General features: G+C 39.4%; 1 protein-coding gene across 5 annotated transcripts in view; it reads left to right on the forward strand.

Annotated features, from left to right (window-relative positions):
• LOC117415287 (protein phosphatase 1 regulatory subunit 12A-like) overlaps positions 1–25,636 on the forward strand; it is a 65,049-nt gene that overhangs the window by 26,991 nt on the left and 12,422 nt on the right. For 2 of the 5 annotated variants that reach the window (XM_034025421.3, XM_034025423.3), the window contains exons 4-20: positions 4,748–4,907; positions 5,040–5,184; positions 5,576–5,650; positions 5,965–6,053; positions 6,971–7,128; positions 7,485–7,600; positions 12,134–12,343; positions 13,165–13,262; positions 13,602–13,718; positions 14,390–14,536; positions 16,047–16,214; positions 18,033–18,206; positions 19,849–19,939; positions 20,977–21,162; positions 21,423–21,573; positions 21,696–21,817; positions 21,966–22,028. In XM_034025421.3, coding sequence (XP_033881312.1) covers positions 4,748–4,907; positions 5,040–5,184; positions 5,576–5,650; positions 5,965–6,053; positions 6,971–7,128; positions 7,485–7,600; positions 12,134–12,343; positions 13,165–13,262; positions 13,602–13,718; positions 14,390–14,536; positions 16,047–16,214; positions 18,033–18,206; positions 19,849–19,939; positions 20,977–21,162; positions 21,423–21,573; positions 21,696–21,817; positions 21,966–22,028 — 2,270 coding nt within the window. The remainder of the gene's footprint in view (positions 1–4,747; positions 4,908–5,039; positions 5,185–5,575; positions 5,651–5,964; positions 6,054–6,970; positions 7,129–7,484; positions 7,601–12,133; positions 12,344–13,164; positions 13,263–13,601; positions 13,719–14,389; positions 14,537–16,046; positions 16,215–18,032; positions 18,207–19,848; positions 19,940–20,976; positions 21,163–21,422; positions 21,574–21,695; positions 21,818–21,965; positions 22,029–25,636) is intronic. The other 3 variants (XM_034025424.3, XM_034025425.3, XM_034025426.3) reach the window with 2 other exon arrangements.

A 25,636-nucleotide genomic window follows, 5' to 3' on the forward strand; every position in this document is an offset into this window, starting at 1 on the left:
TGGAATAGCCAGAACTCGAACAGGCAATGTCCAGGCTATAGGGCACATCTTGCACTCCACACAGGCATGCTTTAAGAGAGGAATAAAATATTTATTTTAAAGGAACAAGAAGAAAAACCTTAGTGGGCTTGCAACAGTATTGTAAACTTTTTTTAAACATTGACTATTTAAAATAAATGACAGGCACACAGGGCGACCTCAAAAGTCACTGGACTAGGGGGCTCCCAAGTGGCGCATCCAGTAAAAGCACTCGCTAGAGCGCTCTATAGCCTGGACGTTGCGAGTTCGAGTCCAGGCTATTCCACAGCCGATCGTGGACGGGAGCTTCCAGGGGGCGGCGTTCAATTGGCCGAGCGTCGCCCGGGAGAGGGAGGGTTAGGTCGGCCAGGGTGTCCTCGGCTCACCGTGCACCAGTGACCCCTGTAGTCTGGCCGGGCGCCTGCGGGCTTGCCTGTAAGCTGCCCAGAGCTGCGTTGTCCTCCGACGCTGTAGTTCGCAGTGTGTAAAGAAATCGGCGGCTGACGGCACACGCTTCGGAGGACAGCGTGTGTTCATCATCGCCCCTCCCGAGTTAGCGCAGGGGTGGTAGCGGTGAGCTGAGCATAATAAAATAATTGGGCATTTCAAATTGGGGAGAAAATAATAAAAACTAATTGGCAACGACTAAATTTATTAAAAAAAAAAATAAAAATAAAAAAGTCACTGGACAAATTCAGTTCAAACTTGTCTAGTGATGTTTTTGAATCTCCATCTGCCCATGTAACGTCATGTCACTCAGATTTATAATGCCGTCTTTATTAGAGTAGATTAGGGTACAACTTGATGTTTTACTCCTATTGTGGACTGCAGTTTTGTACTGTTAATGTTACAGTATTCTCCTGGCTTAATTATCTTGTTTGCAATTGCTTTCATAGATAACAGTAGAGTAAGTAATTCACCTCAATATCACATCAACGCTTTATACAGTATTCACTGGCTAAGAGAACAACCCTCAGGAAGCAAGTGGGCTGTTCTCTTATTGGAAGTGCTCTCTAAGACAGAGTTGACCACCAGACACAATAAATAAATAAATAAATATGAATTACTTATGACACATGTGCATCAACATATGAAATTAACAGAATAAGAGAAAAGCAATAGGCAAGTGTATGTTAATAAACTATATTAAAGTAACAAACTAACGTTAATAAAATGTCAAACTAAATTAAAACAGCACCCCTACATACGTAAAAAAATACAGCAGATGAATTATGAATACATGTACAGGAGCAATATTCAAGACATGCACACAGTTATTTAACAGAATGGTGAAGCAACTCGCCAGAACGAGAAACACCCAATTACTCTGAGACTTGTCTCCTGGTTCGGGTTTTTTTCAAGAGCTTGAACAATTTCCAAGTTTTTTGTAGCAAGAGAAACAGCGGCACATTTCACCGTTTGTTTACATGCCATTTTGTAGCGATGAAGTGCACTAGGAATACAAAACAAGTCAGTGATATGACAGCGGTTCTGGAAAGATTTAATAAACCAATCGGTGTGCTTCAAGAGGGGGGGGGGGTGAGTGAGTGAGTTTCACCACAAGGTTATTTTCTTAGCTGAAGTGTTCTCTTAGGAGGTGTTCCATACGCGGAGACTACTATATTCCAATGTGATCTGGTTGTCTGGGCAATAATGAAGAACATTGTTTGCAACACAAAGTCATACACTGTCACTGTCAAAACTACAATGAACTGTATAACCCTAATGGTTGAATAAATAGTTTAAGCTGTTGCTTGACATAGCAACTGTAGACTAATGGTCCCCAATTATAACGCTTTATAATAATAATTTGACTAGTCTACTTCGTTAGAGTACAGATTACTGTGTATAATGAAGTAATGGAAATGTGTGTGTGTGTGTGTTTTGTTTTTTTTTTTTGTCCGTGAGTGTCTTGGTTAATTCGGAGAAAATGCAAGTATCATTAACTATTTTATAAGATTGTGAATAAGAATACAATATGCTTCAAGGTTATTAACAGCAAGTTCAGATTACTTTCCTCCATTGAGATACCAGTTTCATATTGCAAAGTTGTATACTGTGAGTTGAAGAATCTAGAGGTTCTGAAGACAACACTATTATGCAAGAGGCAGCACTGATTTCAAAACTCCATCAACTGCATTCCAGTAGGTTGTGTTGTGTCTTTAAATGTAAACATTGGTTTCCAACACCATTATTGGAGACACTATATATTTAGGTCAAACTAGCTTACAATGTTTGAAACATTTGATTTACATTAGTAAGAGAAAAAATAAGCAGGAGGAGGGGGACAATCAAAAAGCAGAGGATTGTACAGGCCCCTCCTTGTGTTGAGAAAATATATCAAATTCATTCGTTGATTTGTTCTCGATCCATGATGACAGGGTTTCTATGGTTAACTTTTTTATACAGACAAGTATTATTATGTGTTTATTTGCTTACGATTGTAAGTCGCCCTGGATAAGGGCGTCTGCTAAGAAATAAATAATAATAATAATAATAGCAGACGCCTTTATCCAAGACGATTTACAGAGACTAGGGTGTGTGAACAATGCATCAGCTGCAGAGTCGCTTACAACAACATCACACAGTGAGTCAGTGGCTGAGCCGGAATTTGAACCGGGGACCTCCTGGTTTACAAGCCCTTTTCTTTATCCACTGGACCACACAGCCACCTATAACTGAGTGTATCTGTATATGAGCATTAAAGATTACATTTATACCCTCCTATTGCTGCACTTCTAGTTGGGGGGGGACAAGCAACAGTGCCCTCTGTGGTACCTGACTTTTTTAATGCAATGTGTTTACCTGTAAAAAGTGACTACACCCGGATGTTTCATTCTTATTTTTGACCACTACAGTGCCTTGCGAAAGTATTCGGCCCCCTTGAACTTTGCGTCCTTTTGCCACATTTCAGGCTTCAAACATAAAGATATGAAACTGTAATTTTTTGTGAAGAATCAACAAGTGGGACACAATCATGAAGTGGAACAAAATTTATTGGATATTTCAAACTTTTTTAACAAATAAAAAACTGAAATTGGGCGTGCAAAATTATTCAGCCCCCTTAAGTTAATACTTTGTAGCGCCACCTTTTGCTGCGATTACAGCTGTAAGTCACTTGGGGTATGTCTCTATCAGTTTTGCACATCGAGAGACTGAAATTTTTGCCCATTCCTCCTTGCAAAACAGCTCGAGCTCAGTGAGGTTGGATGGAGAGCATTTGTGAACAGCAGTTTTCAGTTCTTTCCACAGATTCTCGATTGGATTCAGGTCTGGACTTTGACTTGGCCATTCTAACACCTGGATATGTTTATTTGTGAACCATTCCATTGTAGATTTTGCTTTATGTTTTGGATCATTGTCTTGTTGGAAGACAAATCTCCGTCCCAGTCTCAGGTCTTTTGCAGACTCCATCAGGTTTTCTTCCAGAATGGTCATGTATTTGGCTCCATCCATCTTCCCATCAATTTTAACCATCTTCCCTGTCCCTGCTGAAGAAAAGCAGGCCCAAACCATGATGCTGCCACCACCATGTTTGACAGTGGGGATGGTGTGTTCAGGGTGATGAGCTGTGTTGCTTTTACGCCAAACATAACGTTTTGCATTGTTGCCAAAAAGTTCGATTTTGGTTTCATCTGACCAGAGCACCTTCTTCCACATGTTTGGTGTGTCTCCCAGGTGGCTTGTGGCAAACTGTAAACGACACTTTTTATGGATATCTTTAAGAAATGGCTTTCTTCTTGCCACTCTTCCATAAAGGCCAGATTTGTGCAGTATACGACTGATTGTTGTCCTATGGACAGAGTCTCCCACCTCAGCTGTAGATCTCTGCAGTTCATCCAGAGTGATCATGGGCCTCTTGGCTGCATCTCTGATCAGTCTTCTCCTTGTATGAGCTGAAAGTTTAGAGGGACGGCCAGGTCTTGGTAGATTTGCAGTGGTCTGATACTCCTTCCATTTCAATATTATCGCTTGCACAGTGCTCCTTGGGATGTTTTAAAGCTTGGGAAATCTTTTTGTATCCAAATCCGGCTTTAAACTTCTCCACAACAGTATCTCGGACCTGCCTGGTGTGTTCCTTGTTCTTCATGATGCTCTCTGCGCTTTAAACGGACCTCTGAGACAATCACAGTGCAGGTGCATTTATACGGAGACTTGATTACACACAGGTGGATTCTATTTATCATCATTAGTCATTTAGGTCAACATTGGATCATTCAGAGATCCTCACTGAACTTCTGGAGAGAGTTTGCTGCACTGAAAGTAAAGGGGCTGAATAATTTTGCACGCCCAATTTTTCAGTTTTTTATTTGTTAAAAAAGTTTGAAATATCCAATAAATTTCGTTCCACTTCATGATTGTGTCCCACTTGTTGTTGATTCTTCACAAAAAATTACAGTTTCATATCTTTGTTTGAAGCCTGAAATGTGGCAAAAGGTCGCAAAGTTCAAGGGGGCCGAATACTTTCGCAAGGCACTGTAAGTTTCTTCCTCAAACTGATTCTGATACTTCTCCAAGCACAGACATATGAATATATGGAGAACTGTGGTTCCCAAGTTCACATACATGCAACAGATTGAGTGATCCGTCCGACAAGCACTAGGGTAGCTGAAATATTTGCTTGATGTACAGAATGCCTTAGTTTCACATGACCTGGAAATTGCTTTCCTAAGAGTTTTAGGGAAAATAGGCTTCTGTCATTTTTTTTTTTTTTTTTTTTTTTCCCCAGGGGTGGATATAGAAGCTGTCCGGAAAGAGGAGGAAAGGATTATGCTTCGTGATGCACACCAGTGGTTAAACAGTGGCCAGATCAATGATGTCAGGCATGCCAAATCTGGGGGCACTGCATTGCATGTGGCTGCTGCAAAGAGTTATGTAGAGGTTTTAAAGTAAGTGAAGTGTTCAGGTTCTTCTTTTTGGATAATTTTAAACTAGTCATTACATGTGCACACTACTATACTTACTATTGTCTAAATTCCTATGAAATTCCAGGTGCATTATTTAGTCTCATTCCTCCACAGGCTTTTAATCCAGGCAGGGTATGATGTAAATATTAAAGATTATGACGGTTGGACGCCACTCCATGCTGCTTCACACTGGGGCAAAGAGGAAGCTTGCCGTGTTTTAGTAGAAAATCTATGTGATATGGACACTGTCAACAAAGTGGTAGGTGTTTCAGTTGCTTAGATACTAAACAATTAGGCAAAAATCACTTCATCTTTAATGAGCAGGTAGCATTTAGAATGGGTGTTTTATTTGCCACTTTGCACCACCTGGTGGTCAAATCTTCCTCCTGTACCTTTTCATAAAAATAGATTTTAGTGTTTAATAAAAAAAGCTAAACCGTGAATTTCTGCACACCTTACCAGCAGATTACTTCAGCAGTGTGACTGATTTGGTTACTAATGAAAATAGTTCTAGGTTTACTATGATCAATATTAAGCAACTATAATATATCGCATTAGTATAATGATGCATATTCAAATGTAATGTACTGCTATGAGTACAACTGTGTGTGTTTTGCTTGGAGTCATGCAGGAGCTTATGTTTTTTGCAGGGTCAAACAGCCTTTGATGTAGCAGATGAAGATGTCCTTGGTTACTTAGAAGAATTACAAAAGAAGCAAAAATTGGTAAAGCCTGTTCTGATTTGTATTTCCTGGTTTCAAAAGTAATGACGAGCTGTGTTGCTGCCACGAAGTTAACACTGCACATTTATGTAAACAATTTGGTCAGGCAATTCTCCTTGATTGCAGTGAGTATATACCAGTGGAGGTGTTTGTGTGCAACGATGACCTGTTAATGAAAACGTTAGCATTTTTAAGTGGTCCAGGATTTGACAGTGCTTCAGAAACTTGGATTAAGTCAAAGTATAAAACTTTTTATATGAGCTAACGGGGCAATCGGTTGAATAAATCCGTAATTCTTTCTTTTGCTTTTATTAAAGCTACTTAGCGAGAAACAGGATAAGAAGTCTCCTTTGATTGAGACAACGACAACAACGGAGAACAACCAGTCGCTTAAACCAGTCAAGAAGTAAGTGGATCCTGCATTGTACAAGGGCCTGCTATGCAAGTAATATTATCTCATTAGGCTTGGCAGGTCTGATTTGCAAGACACAAGTTCATAGACCTCTTGCATTCATGCGAAGAATGCCAATAGAATGCATTACTGTAATTTTGGGCCACTCAATTGCTTATCATACACTCTCAAATTGACAAGGACACTGTTGATGCACATTAAACCCTGTTTGAGATACAAACTTTATGGTGACCCTGACCTCTGATGTAGACTGCCATGTCGTCATGGAATTGAGCTGTGTTCCAAATGTAAAGCCAGTACCAGTGTTTGGACTCTGGTGTATTATTCTGTTTATGGTTATTGTCCAGTTGTTGTATATTCTTTTACAATGTTCCTTCAGTACAAATAGTCTGAATGTGACCTGTTTTTGCTAAAATCTGATTTTATTTGATGGTAGATAAGTTAATGAATTTTGTGATAATACAGTTACACATGCTAGGCAGCACAGCAGGATAATGTGCTATGCTGTGCCACAGAGGAACCTTTGTGTTTGCTCAGACACAACTTCAGTTCTACAGTCAAAACTACTTCTTCTAAGATGACTGTTGCCAGTAAAAGTCTGTGTCTTCACACAGATTTCAATACATTCGCTTTATTTATATATATAATATATATATATATATATATATATATATATATATATATATATATATTAAAAAAAAGTTATGGGGAATTAATTGTTTTATTAGGTTGTTGTTCATTCTAATGTAATGCATGGTGACAATGAAAGTTATATTTTTACTGGAACATATAGGACAGTTGATATACTGTAACTTACAAGTGTTGTGTTGAATTAAATCTGTTTTAAATATAGTTCAGGATTTTTGTCGCAGACTGTCTGTCTGTGTCTGATTTTATTTCTTTATTTTCAGTAAAGAGACTCTCCTCACCGAGCAGGAGAAGAGCATGCCCCGCATCGAGTCTCTGGAGCAGGAGAAAGCAGACGAGGTAGAGGAGGGGAAGAAGGATGAGTCCAGCTGCTCCAGTGAAGAGGAAGAGGAGGAGGACTCTGAGTCCGAAACAGAAGCAGGTACATCCATTTAGTGCTAAAGACCAGCTCAGCAGGGCGGCGATAAGCTGCAGCCAGGCTGACATGATTAGCTTGGTGGAATTAAAGGACACGCTTTGTGTGTGAGGTGAGTGATTAAGGGTTGCTTTTGACCTGGTCTCCGTGCCACCTGACCTATTGCAAATATGTGGTTTAAATGTGTTTTTAAAATTGATTCATGTTGTAGGCTTCAGCATAAATATTAAAAATGTTAGGTGGAGAGGCTAAATCTGTTTTAAATGTAGTATTTTTTATTGAATTGTATATGTATGTATTTGGCTTGGTTTCTTAACCTTTTAATGTCGGCTGTTTTTTTTAATACCTTTTTTTTCCCTTAGAAAAAAGCAAAACTTCTGAGCCTACAAATAGTACCGCAACACAGCCATCCAGCGTGACGGTATCTTCTCCAACAATACCTACAAATCAGGTTACACCAACATCACCTGTCAAGAAGGTAGGGAAAGTTGATTCCAGTTTATATATTGTTACAACTCTCTATTACTTGGGCATGTGTGTGTATCCAGAGCTACAAAGCCTTTTTACAAAAACATTACTTTTCTTCCATTTTCTTCCAGTGTTCAGTGGTTTCATATGAGGCCAACTCAAAGTGATTGGTTACTGAGAAATGTTCCTTTTATAGGAGATAATGGTGTAAAAACATACAGTGCCATGAAAAAGTATTTGCCCCCTGTCTGATTTTCTGCATTTTGCACATTTTTCACATTGTATTTGGTCAGATTTTTTTGTAGGTTGTAGTAGTATATAGAGGGAGTCTGAGAAAAAATGACACCAAGGTTTGGTGCTTCTTTCATTTGTTTGGTATGCAAGGTAATCAAACATGCAATCTTCAGGTCTGAAGAAGTTATTGGCCCCCCTAGTTAACTCAACCCAATTAAAGGGATAATTAGGGTTAGCTGTTTGAGTACTTTGGTTAACAACCAGGCCTGATTTGGGCCAGCCCTGCCCAATATAAATCTGACTAACTTTGGCCCTTACCATCAGAGTGAAGTTGTTGGCACACAGGTTCTAGAGGCACATCATGCCACGAACAAAAGAAATTCCTGAAGACCTCCGTAAAAAATTTGTTGATGCCTATCAGTCTGGAAAGGGTTACAAAGCAATTTCTAAGGCTCTGGGGCTCCACCGAACCACAATCGGAGCCATATTGTCGAAATGGAGAAAGTTTGGGACAGTAGTGAATCTTCCCAGGAGTGACCATCCTGCCAAAATCTATCCAAGAGCATGGCGTAAAATCGTCCAGGAAGTCACAAAGAACCCTAGAACAACATCCAGGAATTTGCAGGCCTCTCTCGCCTTGGCTAAGGTCAGTGTTCATGACTCCACCATCAGAAAGACACTGGGCAAAAATGGGATTCATGGCAGAGTAGCAAGGCGGAAACCATTGCTTACTAAGAAGAACATGAATGCTCGTCTCAAGTTTGCCAAAAAGCACCTGGATGAACCTCAAGAGTTCTAGAACAATGTTCTACTGACAACTTTTTGGCTGACATGGGCCCCGTTATGTCTGGCGAAAACCAAACACTGCATTCCACAGTAAGAACCTCATACCAACGGTCAAGCATGGTGGTGGTAGTGTCATGATTTGTGGATGCTTTGCTGCATCGGGACCTGGACGCCTTGCCATCATTTGAAGGAACCATGAATTCTGCTCTGTATCAGAGAATTCTATAGGAGAATGTCAGGCCATCCGTCTGTGAGCTGAAGCTGAAGCACACAGCAAGACAATGATCCAAAACACACAAGCAAGTCTACATCAGAATGGTTGAAGAACAAGAAATTTAAAGTTTTGGAATGGACTAGTCAAAGTCCAGACCTAAACCCCATTGAGATGTTGTGGCAGGATCTGAAACGAGCAGTTCATGCTCAAACCCACAAATGTCACTGAGGTGAAGCAGTTCTGCATGGAGGAGTGGGCCAAAATTCCTCCAGGGCGCTGTGAGAGACTAATCAATAACTACAGGAAGCGTTTGGTTGCAGTTATTGCTGCTAAAGGTGGCGTAACCAGTTATTGAGTCTAAGGGGGCGATTTTACTTTTTCACACGGAGGCATTGGGTGTTGCATAACTTTCTTTAATAAATAAATGAAATATGTATCAATTTTTTGTGTTATTTGTTCACTCTGGGTCCCTTTTATCTAATATTAGGTTTTAGTTGAAGATCTGATAACATTCAGTGTCAAATATGCAAAAATGCAGAAAATCAGACGGGGCAAATACTTTCACGGCACTGTATCTAGTCCATACAGGGATGGGCTGCAACTTTTTGTTAGAAACTGGTGCAAGCAGTTGTTCCTCCCAGTAGGATGTTGATTATCATAATGTTTAAGGGCTAAAGTGATGCTATAGGTGGACAAAATTTGTACAGACAATTTATTGCGGTAGACTTTGCATGAAGACAGGAAAGGGAACTTGTGCTTGTTTTCTGTCAGCGTTATAGAAAGCAGGCTTGTCATAAGGGGATCTTGCAGGCCAGACATAGACCATAAGAAATATAAGCCTGTAATGAAATGTCTGTTTGCCTTCATTCTATGTACAGGTAGCATATATGTTTACTTCTCATTCAGTCTGATTTGTTGGAATACTGCATCTTCCTGTGGTCCTGCAATGTTGCTACTTGCAGTTTATAAAAAAGGCATGCTCTTTGCAACTGTCGCTCGAACAATTCAGCCTCCTCTGTTCTATCACCGTTGGTGACTGTTGCATGTACCCATAATTTCAAAATCTTCCATTTTCAATAGTTGTGGTTCAAAAGTTTGTAATAAATGGAACTTTATACAATGAATAAAATATTACTGAATCACTTTCTGTAGATTTTGAATTGTGCTTTGGTACCCTGTCATTTCACTGTGTGTATATATGCTATTGCTGCTTTCCTGAATCTTTATCTTCTCATCACACGTCTTGTCTTGATTTGGCTTTAGTCTGATTTTATTACTCCTCTCATGCCTGTGGCGGAGCTATGTGATCCTGCATCATGGCGTCAAGGCTTGCGCAAAACTGGCATTTCTCTTGTGCCCAATAAGGGTGAAAAGGCTATGGTGAGGCATTGGTGTGCTCAGGAGTTTTTTTTACAGGTTGCTGTTAACCAGATACAAAAAACAACTACTGCATGTCTTTTGTCACCGATATTTGCATGAGCGTGCTTGCTTTGTGCCTTTGTTTGGGTTTTGAAGATACTTGGGTTCCATGTTCTTATTTTTAAAGGGCACTTATCAACAAAACTGAAAGTAGAGGACATTGACTGATAAGCTGCCATCTGCTTGTTTTAATTAATTTAATACTAATTGTGTAAATATTTGTTGAAACAGGTGAATGTTACCATTCTTTTGAATATTAAAAAAAAAAAAAGTTCCTCTAGTAGTTTACTCAACCGTCGAGCTTTGTTTGAAATGATATACAAACCTATGTGTAACAAGGGTGTGAAAGTTAGTTCACCATAATTCATTGTGTAGATTAACTAGTCGAAGATATTGGTGTCCCCATAACATTCAAGACTAATATTTTTAAACATGCAAGCTTGTTCTGCTCAGGAAAACTGAACAAAGACCTAAATGTTTTGGTGTAAAATACAGTATGTAGAGATTTTAAACTAATTTTTTGGTGGTAAAATATACGTTCATCTACTTAAAGACCTGCGTTTTGTTTTTAAAAGGTTGTTATTTTGAGTGTTTATTTTTGGAGTGTGCCCAAATACGTTAGTCGTTCACCTTTTTTAGAGTTATTTGTTTGAGCCTTCACTTCTTCATGGAAACACTTACATGTTTGTGTAGCATGTTGGTGCTTTAATATAAAAATTTAAATTTTATTCTCAATTTGTGACCAGCAACACAGTGCCTCACCCGAATGGGTGGAGGTATTGGGTTAAAATTTGCTAACGGGCTCCCGAGTGGCGCATTTGGTAAAGGCGCTCCACGTGGAGTGCAGGTTGCGCCCTATATCCTGGAGGTCGACGGTTAGAGTCCAGGCTATTCCACTGCCAACCGTGGATGGGAGTTCCCAGGGGGCGGTGCACAATTGGCAGAGTTCCGCTGGGGGGGGGCGGGCGGGGGGGGCTTAGGCCGGCCAGGGTGTCATCGGCTCACCACGCACCAGCGACCCCTGTAGACTAGCTGGGCGCCTGCGGGCTTACCTGTAAGCTACCCAGAGGTGCGTTGTCCTTCGATGCTGTAGCTTGGGTTGGCTGCATGGCGGACCTGCAGAGTGAAAAAAAACGGTCTGCTAACGGCACACGCTTCGAAGGACAGCGTGTGTTCGTCTTCGCCGCTCCCGAGTCTTCGTAGGAGTGAGCTGAGCTTAAAATAGAATTTAGATATGTCAAATTGGGAGAGAAGCGGGGTAAAATTAATTGGCGACTACTAAATTTATATAAAAATAATAGTAATCGCTAACAGTGAATCCTGAATAATCTGTTATTGGAGACTTGTTGACTTTCTGATTCACACCCTGTCTGCTTAGTTAAGGTAAAATATGATTAACATCTAATTGTATTGCTTCATAAATTGTTTCCCTATTATGTAACCCCCCCCACCCCCCACCCCCCACTCCTTGTTTAAGTCAGTTAGTCAAACAAATACATGTGATTTATGTTGAGTACTAAACATCTGTAACTTGTTGCACAAAGGACAGATTTCATAATATTTTAACTAAGAACCAGTGTCTGATCAAAACAGAAACAGCCACTCTAAATATTGTAACTGGGTTCGTCAGCTCGCTGAATTCTCAGTGCAGGCATTTTTGTGATTTTTAAATTTGGTTCCTGTTGGTGGGCTTATGCACTTATGAATTTTTTTTTTTCTTCTAAATATTAATATGAAATGTTAGCAAATTATTATAATCCACAAGTAAGTGTCATGTTTGGTTATTTGGATATATTTGGAACCAAAATCACATTTTAGAAATTGTGACATTTTGGTTTTGCAAACCTAATACATTTTGTAAGATGTCTTACCCTGTTGCTTATTTTCCAGTTTGCTCCTCCTGCTGGCAAGGTCTCTCCAAAAGAGGAGGAGAGGAAAGACGAATCACCTGCCTCCTGGAGGTCTGGTCTACGGAAGACTGGCAGCTATGGGGCACTGGCTGAGATCACAGCAGCAAAGGAGGCTCAGAAAGAGAAGGAAACTACTGGGGTGATTCGGTCGGCTTCTAGTCCTAGACTTTCTTCCACCTTGGACAACAAGGTAATCTGCACACCGGTATAATGTGTGTGTGCTGGTGGTTTTTTTGGTTTTTTTTTCCCGCCCTTGAATACTTTTGTAAAACTGGCTACACCAGCTACTTCTAATACCTAATCTTAGAAAGCATTTCAAATGCAGACTTATTTTTAGTGTTGTGAAAATTGGCAAACTCTCTTAACAGTACCTTTCACTTTGACCTGTGATCTAAGATGGCTACCATATTGGGGTGGTGTGACTTTCCAGGTGATTTTTAATGACTTGTGGTGACCCAATACGGCTGCCAAATTGAGGTCTCCTGACTTGAAGGTTCTTGAATAAAACATGATACACTTTATGCTGTTGTCTTCACATTTAATTTGCAGCTGTATTCCATGATTCTCAGTGAAGTTCAATTTAATGGTGGTGGTCAGTAAAAAATAAAATTAAGTTCCTCCTGGACATATCAGTGATACATATCTTTCATCTGTTACATTCAGTTGCATATGCCTTCCCTTAAATTATGGCCAAAAGATGTTTTGTTTTTGTGCGCAGTTTTTTTACAATGGGTTTAATCAAGCTTTATTTTCACACGTACACACAGAAAGTGATAAATACTTAAAGCCTGAACTTCGATTTCCTTATTAAAGGGTAACCACGGTTAAGTTCAGGTAAGACCCTATTATCAGCAATCTTACTTGGAATGGGCAGGCGTGAAGTGCTGTGCTGATTTGAGTGAAAGATTGCTGTACTCTGGTTTAGTTGGATGATATTTTAAGTATTGCCTCCCCCCCCCCCCCCCCCCCAGACATTTTTACAAATGTGTGTGTTTTGTTTTTTCTCTACAGGATAAAGATAACAAAGGAACCAGACTTGCTTATGTGGCACCCACAATACCATCCAGAAGACTTGCTAGTACATCAGACATTGACGAAAAAGAAAACAGGTGGGGGGAAATAAAGGCTTCTAGTTTCCAGTGATTCTAGTTTTGAAATTGGTATTCTACTGCTATATTTGTAATAGAGTAGGGCATGGGCTCTGCAGTATCTTGCATGCTTCTGTCCCCTTGTACAGCTGGCTTCCAATGCATTGAACAGCAAACAGAGTGCCACCTTGATTTATTATTCCTAAATGTATGAGTTTCCCAAATAAGACTTATTGCACTTCCACAAGCCACTTTAAAAATAAAAGTAGTCTAGGTTTGTTACTAAAAATAGCACAAAATGATTTAAAATCTCACCCAAAGGTACAAATCTTGGATCCTATTGTAATGTGTGATTCACAGGGATTCTGCTGCTAGTTTGGTACGTAGTGGGTCTTACACACGGCGAAGGTGGGATGATGACCTGAAGAACAATGAAGGATCATCTTCCCAGAACAAAATGCCAAGTTACCAGCGAAGGTAACTATACAGGCATCTAACCAAGATATTTATAATTCATCGTGCAGAGATGGTGTTATGGTAGGGTGTCCACGTAGGGTGTCCACAGCAGCACTGTGGAGCCAAGATCTCGTGGCTGTAACAATTTGTTACAAATGCAATAAGAAAATGCCAGGCGGCTGTGACAAACCAACTGATGTATTTGCGAGTTGGATCAAATGCATGCACTGCAGACAAATATGCAAAGGTCCCATAGCATGTTTAATTGAGTTTACATAGCTCAATTAATTTCTTCTGTTTTCATTAATATAGAGTCCAGTTTATTTTAAAGAAAGCATGCGTTCCAGCTTACTGCTTCAACGCTTGAGATTGAAGTTAAATCTCAATTCGTAGATGTCTTAAGATTTGTATAAAAGCTTGGCTTTCATTATATGTGCTATTACTTTTTGCATGTTGAATTTGTTTTCTCCCTTTTTTTTTGTACCCAACTTCTGTTGTCATTGAATACGTTTGGTGTTTTGTAGCCAGTATCTGCTTAAACTGTTGCCCAGTGTTATAAGGCCAAAGTAACACTTCAAGATTGAAATGCCCAAAGGCAACTGACTAGTCTTGAATTTGATGCATCAGTCTGTGCTTAAGTATTGTTGGCTGAATTTTATTTTAACATGCTCTTCTGCTTGGTGTGCATGCAGCACTTCTTACTCACTAGCAATAGGCAGAAGTAGCAGTGCGAGAGAAGTGCCAGCTAAGTCTTCATCTGCCATCAGCTTGGATCCTAATAACACTAAACCTTGGCAGCCCCCCTCGTCTCAGTACTCGTCTTACAGCATTTATAGAAGGTATTGCCCCAAGAGGGTTTTTATAAGAATGCACACAAGTCGCTTAACCCCTTGAGCCATTTAGGTGAAAAGCACACCTTTTAATAGTCGCAGACCTACACTTAATCATAAGATAATTGAAGTTAATATGACACAGACCAAAATACAGTTTTCTCATAGTTTTAACACAATCTTTATATAAAGAAAAAAAGTACTTAAGCAATTTTCAAATATTTGTTCATGATAGAAATATTGGCACCCTTGCTTTCAGTGTTCCATTTGTCCTTTTTGCTTTTATTCCTGCTTTCAGATGTTTGATAAAAATAAACCACTATATTACTTCCTATTGGTGAAATGTGAGCCCATTCTGCCTTGCTTATTTCCTTCCAATCAGACAGATTGGATACCAAATGCTTGGCTACAGCTTTTTTCAGATCAGTCCAAAGCATTTCTGTTGGATTGATCTGGTGAATTTTTTTTCCCCTTCAAAGAAAGCCATTCCAGAACATTTATTCCCCCCCCCCCCCCCCCCAATAATTCCAGAGCTGACTTGGCCGTATGCTTTGGTTCGTTGTCGTGTTGGAAGATAAACTGTCGGCCAATCAGCCTATGAACAGATGGTGTCATTGTACTTTTTGTAGAATGTTTAGATACATTCGTTTGATCTTCAATCACATCAATGTCTCCAGTTCCTGAACTGCTAAAACCACATTTTTGTATTTTGGTCTTTGTCATATTAATTAGTGGCGGCTAATGTTCACTAAATGCTTGTATTTAACATGTTTTCTAGAATTATTATATTAAGTGTAGGGTGCCAGTACTTTTGTCTGTGACCTGTATAAAATGTGTTAAATATTTTATAACATTATTGAAAATTAAGGTATTATCTTATTCTAATTGTATCCTTTGTTTATTTTGTATTTGAGTATACAGTGTCAAAGGTTTAGGCATGACTTTGTGTGCGTTCTTGTGTGAAATTTTTTTTTTTTGTGGGGGGGGGGGGGGGGGGTAAAAGATCATATTTATTTAAAACATGGGCAAATTCTGAATATCTGTTAAAGATTTGCAGTAATCCTTTAATTAGTTGTGCAATAAACACAATCCCTTGTAAGAAACATCAGCCGTGTATTCTGGTGGAGGAGGAGAAATGTTAATGTATTGTGTATAATAAGGTTCCCACAGTATCACTATTCCAGTGAACACTTTTAAACACTGACAACATTCATTTGCATATGTGTTTGCCTATCATGATATAATAATTTGACTTGGCAGAATTAAAGTAATTGATGACCCTTGAGTGGCTCCAGATATGTGACCCAGTCACTCCTCACTCATGGGGCTTGTCTAAACTGCTGATAAAACACAGAACAGACTGGCAAAAAATAACTTTTCATCCTCTTCCCCAACTTTTTGATGAACACATTTCTTACCTGTGGTTCTATACAAAAATGATTGTATTCAAAATGGTTTCAGTTTGTAAAAGTGTGTGTAAATAGAAAGGTTCAAATAAGGCTTCCTTGTGTATTGCCAGTGGATCTTTTGGGAGAAGGCAGGACGACTTTAGTTCTAGTGTTCCATCCACCACCACCTCGCCCTCATCTGTTACCTCACCCACTGGCCTACAGAGAAGTCTGCTCTTCAGCTCAAGCACTATTAGCAAAACCACCACAGCAACGGCTCCTTCAGGCTTAACAAGCAGGTATGTCAAATGTGCTTGTAGTTTAGACATTTATATTTAAATGTGAAGGAAGAAATCCCCATAATTTTGTATTGCATATATACACTGAACAAAAATATAAACGCAACATGTAAAGTGTTGTTCCCATGTTTCATGAGCTTATTTCTCTCAAATTTTGTGCACAAATTTGTTTACATCCCTGTTAGTGAGCATTTCTCCTTTGCCAAGATAATCCATCCACCTGACAGGTGTGGCATATCAAGAAGCTGATTAAACAGCATGATCATTACACAGGTGCACCTTGTGCTGGGGACAATAAAAGGCCACTAAAAAATGTGCAGTTTTGTCACACAACACAATGCCACAGATGTCTCAAGTTTTGAGAGAGCATACAATTGGCATGCTGACTGCAGGAATGTCCACCAGAGCTGTTGCCAGAGAATTGAATGTTCATTTCTCTACCATAAGCTGCCTCCAACGTCGTTTTAGAGAATTTGGCAGTACGTCAAACCGGCCGCACAACCGCAGACCACGTGTAACCACGCCAGCCCAGGGCCTCCACATCCGGCTTCTTCACCTGCGGGATTGTCTGAGACCAGCCACTCGGACAGCTGATGAATCTGTGGATTTGCACAACCGAAGAATTTCTTCACAAACTGTCAGAAACCGTCTCGGAAGCTCATCTTCGTGCTCGTCGTCCTCACCAGGGTCTTGACCTGACTGCAGTTTGGCGTCGTAACCGACTTCAGTGGGCAGATGCTCATCTTCGATGGCCACTGGCACGCTGGAGAAGTGTGCTTTTCACGGATGAATCCCGGTTTCAACTGTACCAGGCAGATGGTAGACAGCGTGTATGGCGTCGTGTGGGCGAGCGGTTTGCTGATGTCAACGTTGTGAACAGAGTGCCCCATGGTGGCGGTGGGGTTATGGTATGGGCAGGCATAAGCTATGGACAACGAACACAATTGCATTTTATCGATGGCAATTTGAATGCACACAGATACCGTGACGAGATCCTGAGGTCCATTGTCGTGCCATTCATCCGCCGCCATCACCTCATGTTTCACGTAATGCACGGCCCCATGTCGCAAGGATCTGTACACAATTCCTGGAAGCTGAAAATGTACCAGTTCTGTCATGGCCTGCATACTCACCAGACATGTCACCCATTGAGCATGTTTGGGATGCTCTGGATCGACGTGTACGACAGCGTGTTCCAGTTCCCGTCAATATCCAGCAACTTCGCACAGCCATTGAAGAGGAGTGGGACAACATTCCACAGGCCACAATCAACAGCCTGATCAACTCTATGCGAAGGAGATGTGTCGCGCTGCATGAGGCAAATGGTGGTCACACCAGATACTGACTAGTTTTCTGATCCACGCCCCTACCTTTTTTTTTTTTTTTAGGTATCTGACTAACAGATGCATATCTGTATTCCCAGTCATGTGAAATCCATAGATTAGGGCCTAATGAATTTATTTCAATTGACCGATTTCCTTATATGAACTGTAATTCAGTAAAATCTTTGTAATTGTTGCGTGTTGCGTTTATTTTTGTTCAGTGTAATTTGGTTGGTATCTACTCATGTAATTTGTGGCCTTTGTCCCTACAGCTCGAATGGACTGTGATAAACAACTGAAGTTTCAGTGAATTGTATTTTGGTTGGAAACTGCATTAACAAGTGAAGAACACCAACTGAATTAATCACACGCATAAAATGTACTCACTCTTGCCTTGTTGTAAACTTAATTTCTTGGCCACTTCACAGTAATACAATTTAGGCTTTCCATGTGTGGTGGTCGTATGTATGTGTTTTTATTTGATTTTGTCTTGCAGTACCTCAAATCGGTTGTGGTCTGATGAAAGTGCGGAAAGGGAGAAAGATTCTGGGCCAACATCCTTGGCAGTCATTCCTACCATCAATACTGCAGCTTCTACTAATACTACCACCACATCCACCACATCCACCACTGGCACTGTACCCTCAGCCGATGGCAGGGAGCGCCGCAGGTTAGTAATCCATCTGCTTCCCATGCTTTAGGAACCTAATGTAATGCTTTGGATAGCATACAAGGAAAAAAAAAACTGAGCCAGTACTTTTACCAAGCTGCTGTTGCTGCTCTGTCAAAGTTTCTTATTTGAGACAGGTACTCTCTTAATTTTTCCTGGCTTATATAAACACTGTATTCTTGACCTCTGACTTTACCCCTTGACTGCCTTCTGCAATTTTGTCCTTTTAAAGTCTAGACGTTTAATTGATTTGTTACATGACAGTCACCTAAAGTAACTGTCAGTGATTCACCTCTGTACAGTTTCATGAAATTAATAACAGTCATCTCCTGTCACGTACTTCCGTATGGTGGCATCTTCAGAATGCCACCACTAAGTGTGTAGAAGAAAATCACAACTAGTATATATCTTCTTATTTTTGTTACACATTTCTCATGTATCAAATGTTGACCAAATGCTGAAAATTGTTTAAACCTTTATTAAACGAACACAAACTGGAAAAACAAGTGGAAACTAAATCCCTTATGAACCAAAGCCAATAATTCCTTCTGTGCTGTAAATACTAGTGTGTGGTTTATTTCATCACTGATTTAATCTGGTGTAATCACTTGGTTGCCTCATATATAAATAAACTTTTTGAATGCTACCGTAATGTTACAATTATTAACTTGACATGGTGTTTAAACAAAGATTACTTCTGTATAATGTTACTGACTTAATTGTTAAACATCTTCTGAAGTATTTGATAGCTCAGTTTTAACCCTAACTAGTAATTTGTTGTGCAAAAAATAACTTAATATAAACTAAAATAGGTAATGGCCTTTTGAATAACTTAATTTCTCACTGAATCGGGCAGTTTTTTTGAGAAACAATCTGTATAAAAGAAGCCTTTGTTACTCCATAGCCATACTTGAAATAAGGATTACTGGTCTGCTGTTCACTTTCACTGAAGGATTTTTTTCTCTTGTTGCATGCCAGGCACAGATAGCGTTCCTCTTACAGCCTTGTAGATATTAAAATTAGGGGAGTAACATTAGCAAGAATTCAGTACAAACATGTTCTCCACTTGTGCTGTCTACTAGCATGTGATGTGTTGAATTCGAGGCCTGTGATGGCCAACTGTGTGACTGAGATAATGTTCCTGGCAGAACTCCAAGCTAGATATGGATCCTGAAGCTGACAAACAAAGGGGTGGAAAGTTTTTTTTATTTTTTTTATTACTTTTTAGAAAACTGTAAAATGTACTTATCAAAAGCTTACACAACCAAATGTTATGTTAGTTCAATATAGTGTATGCTGGCATATAGATAATGGCTGCACGATATGATGTTTTTAGAACACTGGATGTTGGCTTCAGGTCATGGGTAGTCTCTGATACTGGAGGCAGTAGTTCAGTGATAGTGAAGAATAGCATACCACCTAATTGACCACATGTACTGCAGTCTCCAACATAAAGTGGATTGGTTCAGCGGCATTGAATAGGACTTGTCCAAACTGCCAAATGCAAATACAATCAGACAGGTATGTTTGTGTGCGTATGCTTCTGTTACAAACTTTAAAAAAAAAAAAAAAAAAAACCCAAGCAAGTGAGAGTTCAGTTTATGATTTAATTCGCCTTTTTTTTTTTTTTTTTTAATGATAGGTCGTACCTTACTCCTGTCCGAGATGAAGAGTCGGAGTCGCAGAGGAGAGCCAGGTCCAGACAAGCGAGGCAGTCAAGAAGGTCCACTCAGGCAAGTGCTCATACGGGTGCTTCTTGTACAATTTATACTGGAAAGAAAGTGTCTTGCCACTTCAGCCCCTGCTCTGTCCTAGTACATGCACGAGGTAAAACGGAAAATGCTTCACCTGTAAACCTGTTTCTGCATTTTTAGAAAGACAAACCATAAAAATACAAATCAGCCGCTTGGCACTGGCTCTTGTGAATAAAGAAAACTTAATTTGAAGTGTGTTGGGACGTGTTGAACTGCTGAGAAGAAAAACAGCATTTTGGAATTGTAGCGTGTGTGTGTGTCTATATATATATATATATATATATATATATATATATATATATATATATATATATATATATATATATATATATATATATATATATATATATATATATATGTGTAATATATATATATATATATATATATAATGGCATCCAGTTTGAAACTGTACCTCCTGCTATACCTACTGAAGGTAGCTATAGATATAATGGAGCTAAGGACCTAAGAACTTAAAACTAAATATTTACACATGTGCACAGTTTATCTGCATGGTTGTGTACTGCCGTCTGTTACACATTTTTTGATAGCAAAGTTGGATTGAATTAAAGAGGGTGTACTTTTATTATAAACTGATTTTCATAGGAAACTGTTCTTTGGGTCAGGTTTGTTTGACATTTCACTGGAGCGTTTTAAGGGTAGCTGAACAACTTTAGCATGCAGTAATGAACCATGAAGCAAATGTCTAACCATTTGATACATGTTTGTGATTCAGCTAACTTTAAACCTTTGCAGTGCCATTGTAAAAAGAACGCTGCTCCCTCTGTGTTTTCTGATTTTATAATTCAAGATTAAAGGGTTAACCAGGGATGGTGCTATTTTGTTTAAGCATTAAGTAAAGCTAAAGAACAAAGTATTTTAAACCTGAAGATAGTTATATCAAATTTTAAAGAGGATTTTAATTTATAACTTCCACTAAACAGCATGGTACCCCCAGGGCAGTCCCCTAAGAGAGGTTTAAAAAAAGAAACCAAAGTATTTACTTGATCCTTTTGCAGGGTGTAACCCTAACTGATCTCCAAGAAGCAGAAAAGACTATTGGCCGTGGCCGTCCAATTCGAACTCGGGAAGAGGAGAAGGAAAAGGAAGAAAAAGAGAAACAAGACAAAGAAAAACAAGAGGACAAGAGAGAATCGGAGACACGAGAGGATGATTATCGACCGCGACACCGGAGCTTTGAAGAGGTACTGTATGTCTTGTCTCTGTCTAACCAGTTCTCCTATTGATGCGCATGAAGACTAAAATGAATTTTGCACTATTTTCTTGATATAATCTGTTGGTAGAAATAGATTGTGTTAGACAAGAGTGCCCTCTAGCTGTTTCATAGTAAGGCAGGGTTTATATTTAAATCTTCAGCTTTGTGTTTTTTTGTAACAATAAATATGAGGGTGTTGTAGGTTGACTTAAAATGTGATTTAATTTCCCCCCTTTTTTCCCCCCACAGACTTATCAACGTTACAGGCCAACAAGTGCTTCAACAGCAACTTCATCTTCCACTTCCAACACATCTAGCCCACTCAGTCGGCCTAACAGCCTGATAGGCATTACATCTGCATACCCCAGCTACTCTAGGACGTCAAGGGAAACTGAAAAAGGTAACATTGTAAACTAGTTACATTTCCTCATTGTCCCAAACTTTCCTCTGCGGTCTGGGTACATTGGGTTGCAGTCAGTGCAGCTGCTTTTATTAAGCAATTTTAGGTCTGTATTTTAACAGAAGCTGATAAAAAGGAGGAAGAGAAAGAAGGAGAAGATAAGTCCCAAATCAAATCAATACGTGACAGACGGAGACCCAGGGAAAAACGAAGGTCCACAGGCGTCTCCTTTTGGACACAGGATGTAAGTGTAACAAGGCAGCTTTACACAGGGTTCAGCTAGATAAATCCTCAATTTTTTGTCCCCTTGTTGTAAGAGTAAAGATTTGGAGAATAGCATGTTAAAAGATTTGTTCATTTTTTTATTTTTTATTATTTTATTTTTTTTTTAGAGTGATGAAAATTATCAGGAACTGTCAGATTCAGAAGAAGGAACAAACAGGAATGAAACCCAGGTAATTTTTTAGCTTTTGATTTACCCTAAATGTTGTGAGATTTGCATATTTCTCTCTTTTGTAGTGGTGAGCAAATTTGGTTAATTTCAAGCTTGTATTTTCCAAATCTGCTGAACCTTTTTGACAATCACAATGTCTTGCCATGTATAGTAAAAGCTATGCAGTAGCCTTCAGCCATTTATCTGACCCTTATTTAGACTATTCTGGCATATATTGTTTTTTCCTTTTGTTTTCTAATTTTGAGATGTTTGATAGGTCAGATGAAAATAACAGTTCTGTACCTAAGGGATCTCTTTCAAGCTTTGTGGAACATTCCATTACTTGTTTATGCCAGAGACCATAGCCTTTAGATTTTTAATTCATATGAGGTATGAAGTTAAATTATATATTTGTCAGACTTTTGAAGTTCATGGTACATTCCTTATAGACAGGATGTATGACTGTATATAATATGTTACCCTATTACCACCTACAGATGTGCTCAAATTTGTTGGTACCCCTCCACAAAAAACGAAGAATGCACAATTTTCTCTGAAATAACTTGAAACTGGCAAAAGTAATTGGCATCCACCATTGTTTATTCCATATTTAATAGAAATCAGACTTTGCTTTTGATTTTTTATTCAACATAATAAATGTAAATAATAAAACAAATGAAAATAGTATGAACAAAATTGATGGGACCGCTAACCTAATATTTTGTTGCACAACCTTTAGAGGCAATCACTGCAATCAAACGTTTTCTGTAGCTCTCAATGAGACTTCTGCACCTGTTAACAGGTAGTTTGGCCCACTCTTCCTGAGCAAACTGCTCCAGCTGTCTCAGGTTTGATGGGTGCCTTCTCCAGACTGCAAGTTTCAGCTCTTTCCATAGATGTTCGATAGGATTCAGATCAGGACTCATAGAAGGCCACTTCAGAATAGTCCAATGTTTTGTTCTTATCCATTCTTGGGTGCTTTTAGCTGTGTGTTTTGGGTCATTATCCTGTTGGAGGACCCATGACCTGCGACTGAGACAGAGCTTTCTGACACTGGGCAGTACGTTTCGCTCCAGAATGCCTTGATAGTCTTGAGATTTCATTGTGCCCTGCACAGATTCAAGGCACCCTGTGCCGGGCGCAGCAAAGCAGCCCCAAAACATAACCGAGCCTCCTCCATGTTTCACTGTAGGTATGGTGTTCTTTTCTTTGAAAGCTTCATTTTTTCATCTGTGAACATAGAGCTGATGTGACTTGCCAAAAAGCTCCAGTTTTGACTCCTCTGTCCAAAGGACATTCTCCCAGAAGGATTGTGGCTTGTCAATATGCATTTTAGCAAATTCCAGTCTGGCTTTTTTATGTTTTTCTTTCAAAAGTGGAGTCCTCCTGGGTCTTCCATGGAGCCCACTTTCCCTCAAAAAGCGACGGATGGTGCGATCAGAAACTGACGTACCTTCACCTTGGAGTTCAGCTTGTATCTCTTTGGCAGTTACCCTTGGTTCTTTTTCTACCATTCGCACTATCCTTCTGTTCACTCTGGGGTCGATTTTCCTCTTGCGGCCGTGCCCAGGGAGGTTGGCTACAGTTCCATGGACCTTAAACTTAATATTTGCAACTGTTGTCACAGGAACATCAAGCTGCTTGGAGATGGTCTTGTAGCCTTTACCTTTACCATGCTTGTCTATTATTTTCTCTCTGATCTCCTCAGACAACTCTCTCCTTTGCTTTCTCTGGTCCATGGTCAGTGTGGTGCACACAATGATACCAAACAGCACAGCGACTACTTTTCTCCATTTAAATAGGCTGAATGACTGATTACAAGATTGGAGACGTGTGATACTAATTAAAGAAACGAATTGGTTTGAAATATCACTATAATCCAATTATTTATTATCTTTTCTAAGGGGTACCAACAAATGTGTCCAGGCCATTTTAGAATATCTTTATAGAATAAGCAATAATTCATCTCTTTTCACAGCTTTTTTGCTTTATTCTATGACATACCAAAGGCTTGCAAGTATACACGATAAAATAGCTTTTAATTTCATCACTTTTCAGGAGGAATGAAGTATTATTTCAATGAGCTGTAAGGGTACCAACGTCTGTATATCCAATAACTTGACAATATTTTGGGCTAGTCATGTGACCTCAGTCTTTGGTCTGGTTGGAAGTTGTCATTGTTAGTCACCCACTAGGGGGCGCTGCAATCTGTTTTGTCCATATTTGAGCAGCTTGAAACTTTTTTTCATTCAGAATGAATGGGAATATGTTATGAATATTTAGTGTACATACATTTGGTTAGCCTGATTTCTTTAATGTGTGTCTTCTGTTGAAAGTGAAGTGTCTTCCCATTTGACACACACATACCACAGAGACATACACGTACAACAATGACTTGATTCTTATTATAATTATAAAACTGTTATAAAACAGTTTTCTACACTTGCTTTCTACATGCTAATCGGCTGTTGAGGTGTGTGGGTTTTTTTAAAAACGTTTTTATAAATGGGACAAGGGTGGTGTCCACGTGAATTGAGTAATCATTTCCGGTGTTTATTGGCTTTACATGGATTTCATTTTCTTTGTATTGGGGGGTGTTTCATCAGTTAAAACCAAACATCAGAAGCACTATGCATCCCATACATGTTGGTAATGAAGTCACTTGGCCACATTGTGCAGCAGCCTTTTGAAAATGAATTGAAATAAAGGTCGCCCGTTGAAATGTTTCATTGCTTTTATAAGAATTTATTTTTTCAGCAAACATCAGGGCAAAGTGGCCAATTGATTTTATAACCACCCCTTGTAATGTATTCACTCCTCCTGTATGGAATACCAAGATCTTCTGTGTTGAATTTGAAGACCCTTGTTTCTTTTGATGGTATTGGAAGTTCTCTTTCCAAAAAAATGTCCACATTTGCTACTATAAAAACAATGTGCAAAAGTGAGACCAAGAACAACCGTCCGATTCCATACAATTCCTTTTTATGGCGAGAAATGTTTACACAACCCAAGTTAAGGTTTGTAGAAATTGGCAAGCAGATGTAAAAATGCTGGCAAGCATTCTTTTAAAATTTTCCCTGACTGGATTCCAGATGGTTTTCTGCAGTGGGTGCAAAAGTAATCCGGATGAAACAAACCAGCAGATATTTTGAACTGTGTGTATTTTTCATAAATATGTTAAGATAGGTTTCCATATAAGGAGCAATTTGAAATAAATGTAATAAATTTACTGTGTTAACCTTTTGCAAGCTTCCCCAACCCTAAGCTGAAGTGATGTTAAATCCAAGGTTTGGCAGCTGGAGCAGTGAGCTCCGAAAGGCTGCACACAGCAGCGGTGAGTCACTGACAGTTTTGGCAGACACTCAAGAATGTAAAACACAAGGGTCGAGGCGGGTAGAGGGGTCAAGCGCAAGGCAAAAGAAGCCTCTGAATGAAGTCTGATTGTGGGGAGAGGGGGGGGGGGGGGGGGGGGGGGATATCTGATACGTGACCTGTAGTTTTTAGAGTTTTTTTACCTCCACAGATGGAAAGTGTCTTGGGTCTGTCTTAGAGTATTCTTTGAATGAAACAATGTGAGACAGCGTCAATGTGTCCTTTGCTACTTTAAAACACCTATAGTGTCATGTCTGA

The sequence above is a fragment of the Acipenser ruthenus genome, chromosome 7 (assembly GCF_902713425.1).
Source record: "Acipenser ruthenus chromosome 7, fAciRut3.2 maternal haplotype, whole genome shotgun sequence".
Lineage (NCBI taxonomy): Eukaryota > Metazoa > Chordata > Actinopteri > Acipenseriformes > Acipenseridae > Acipenser > Acipenser ruthenus.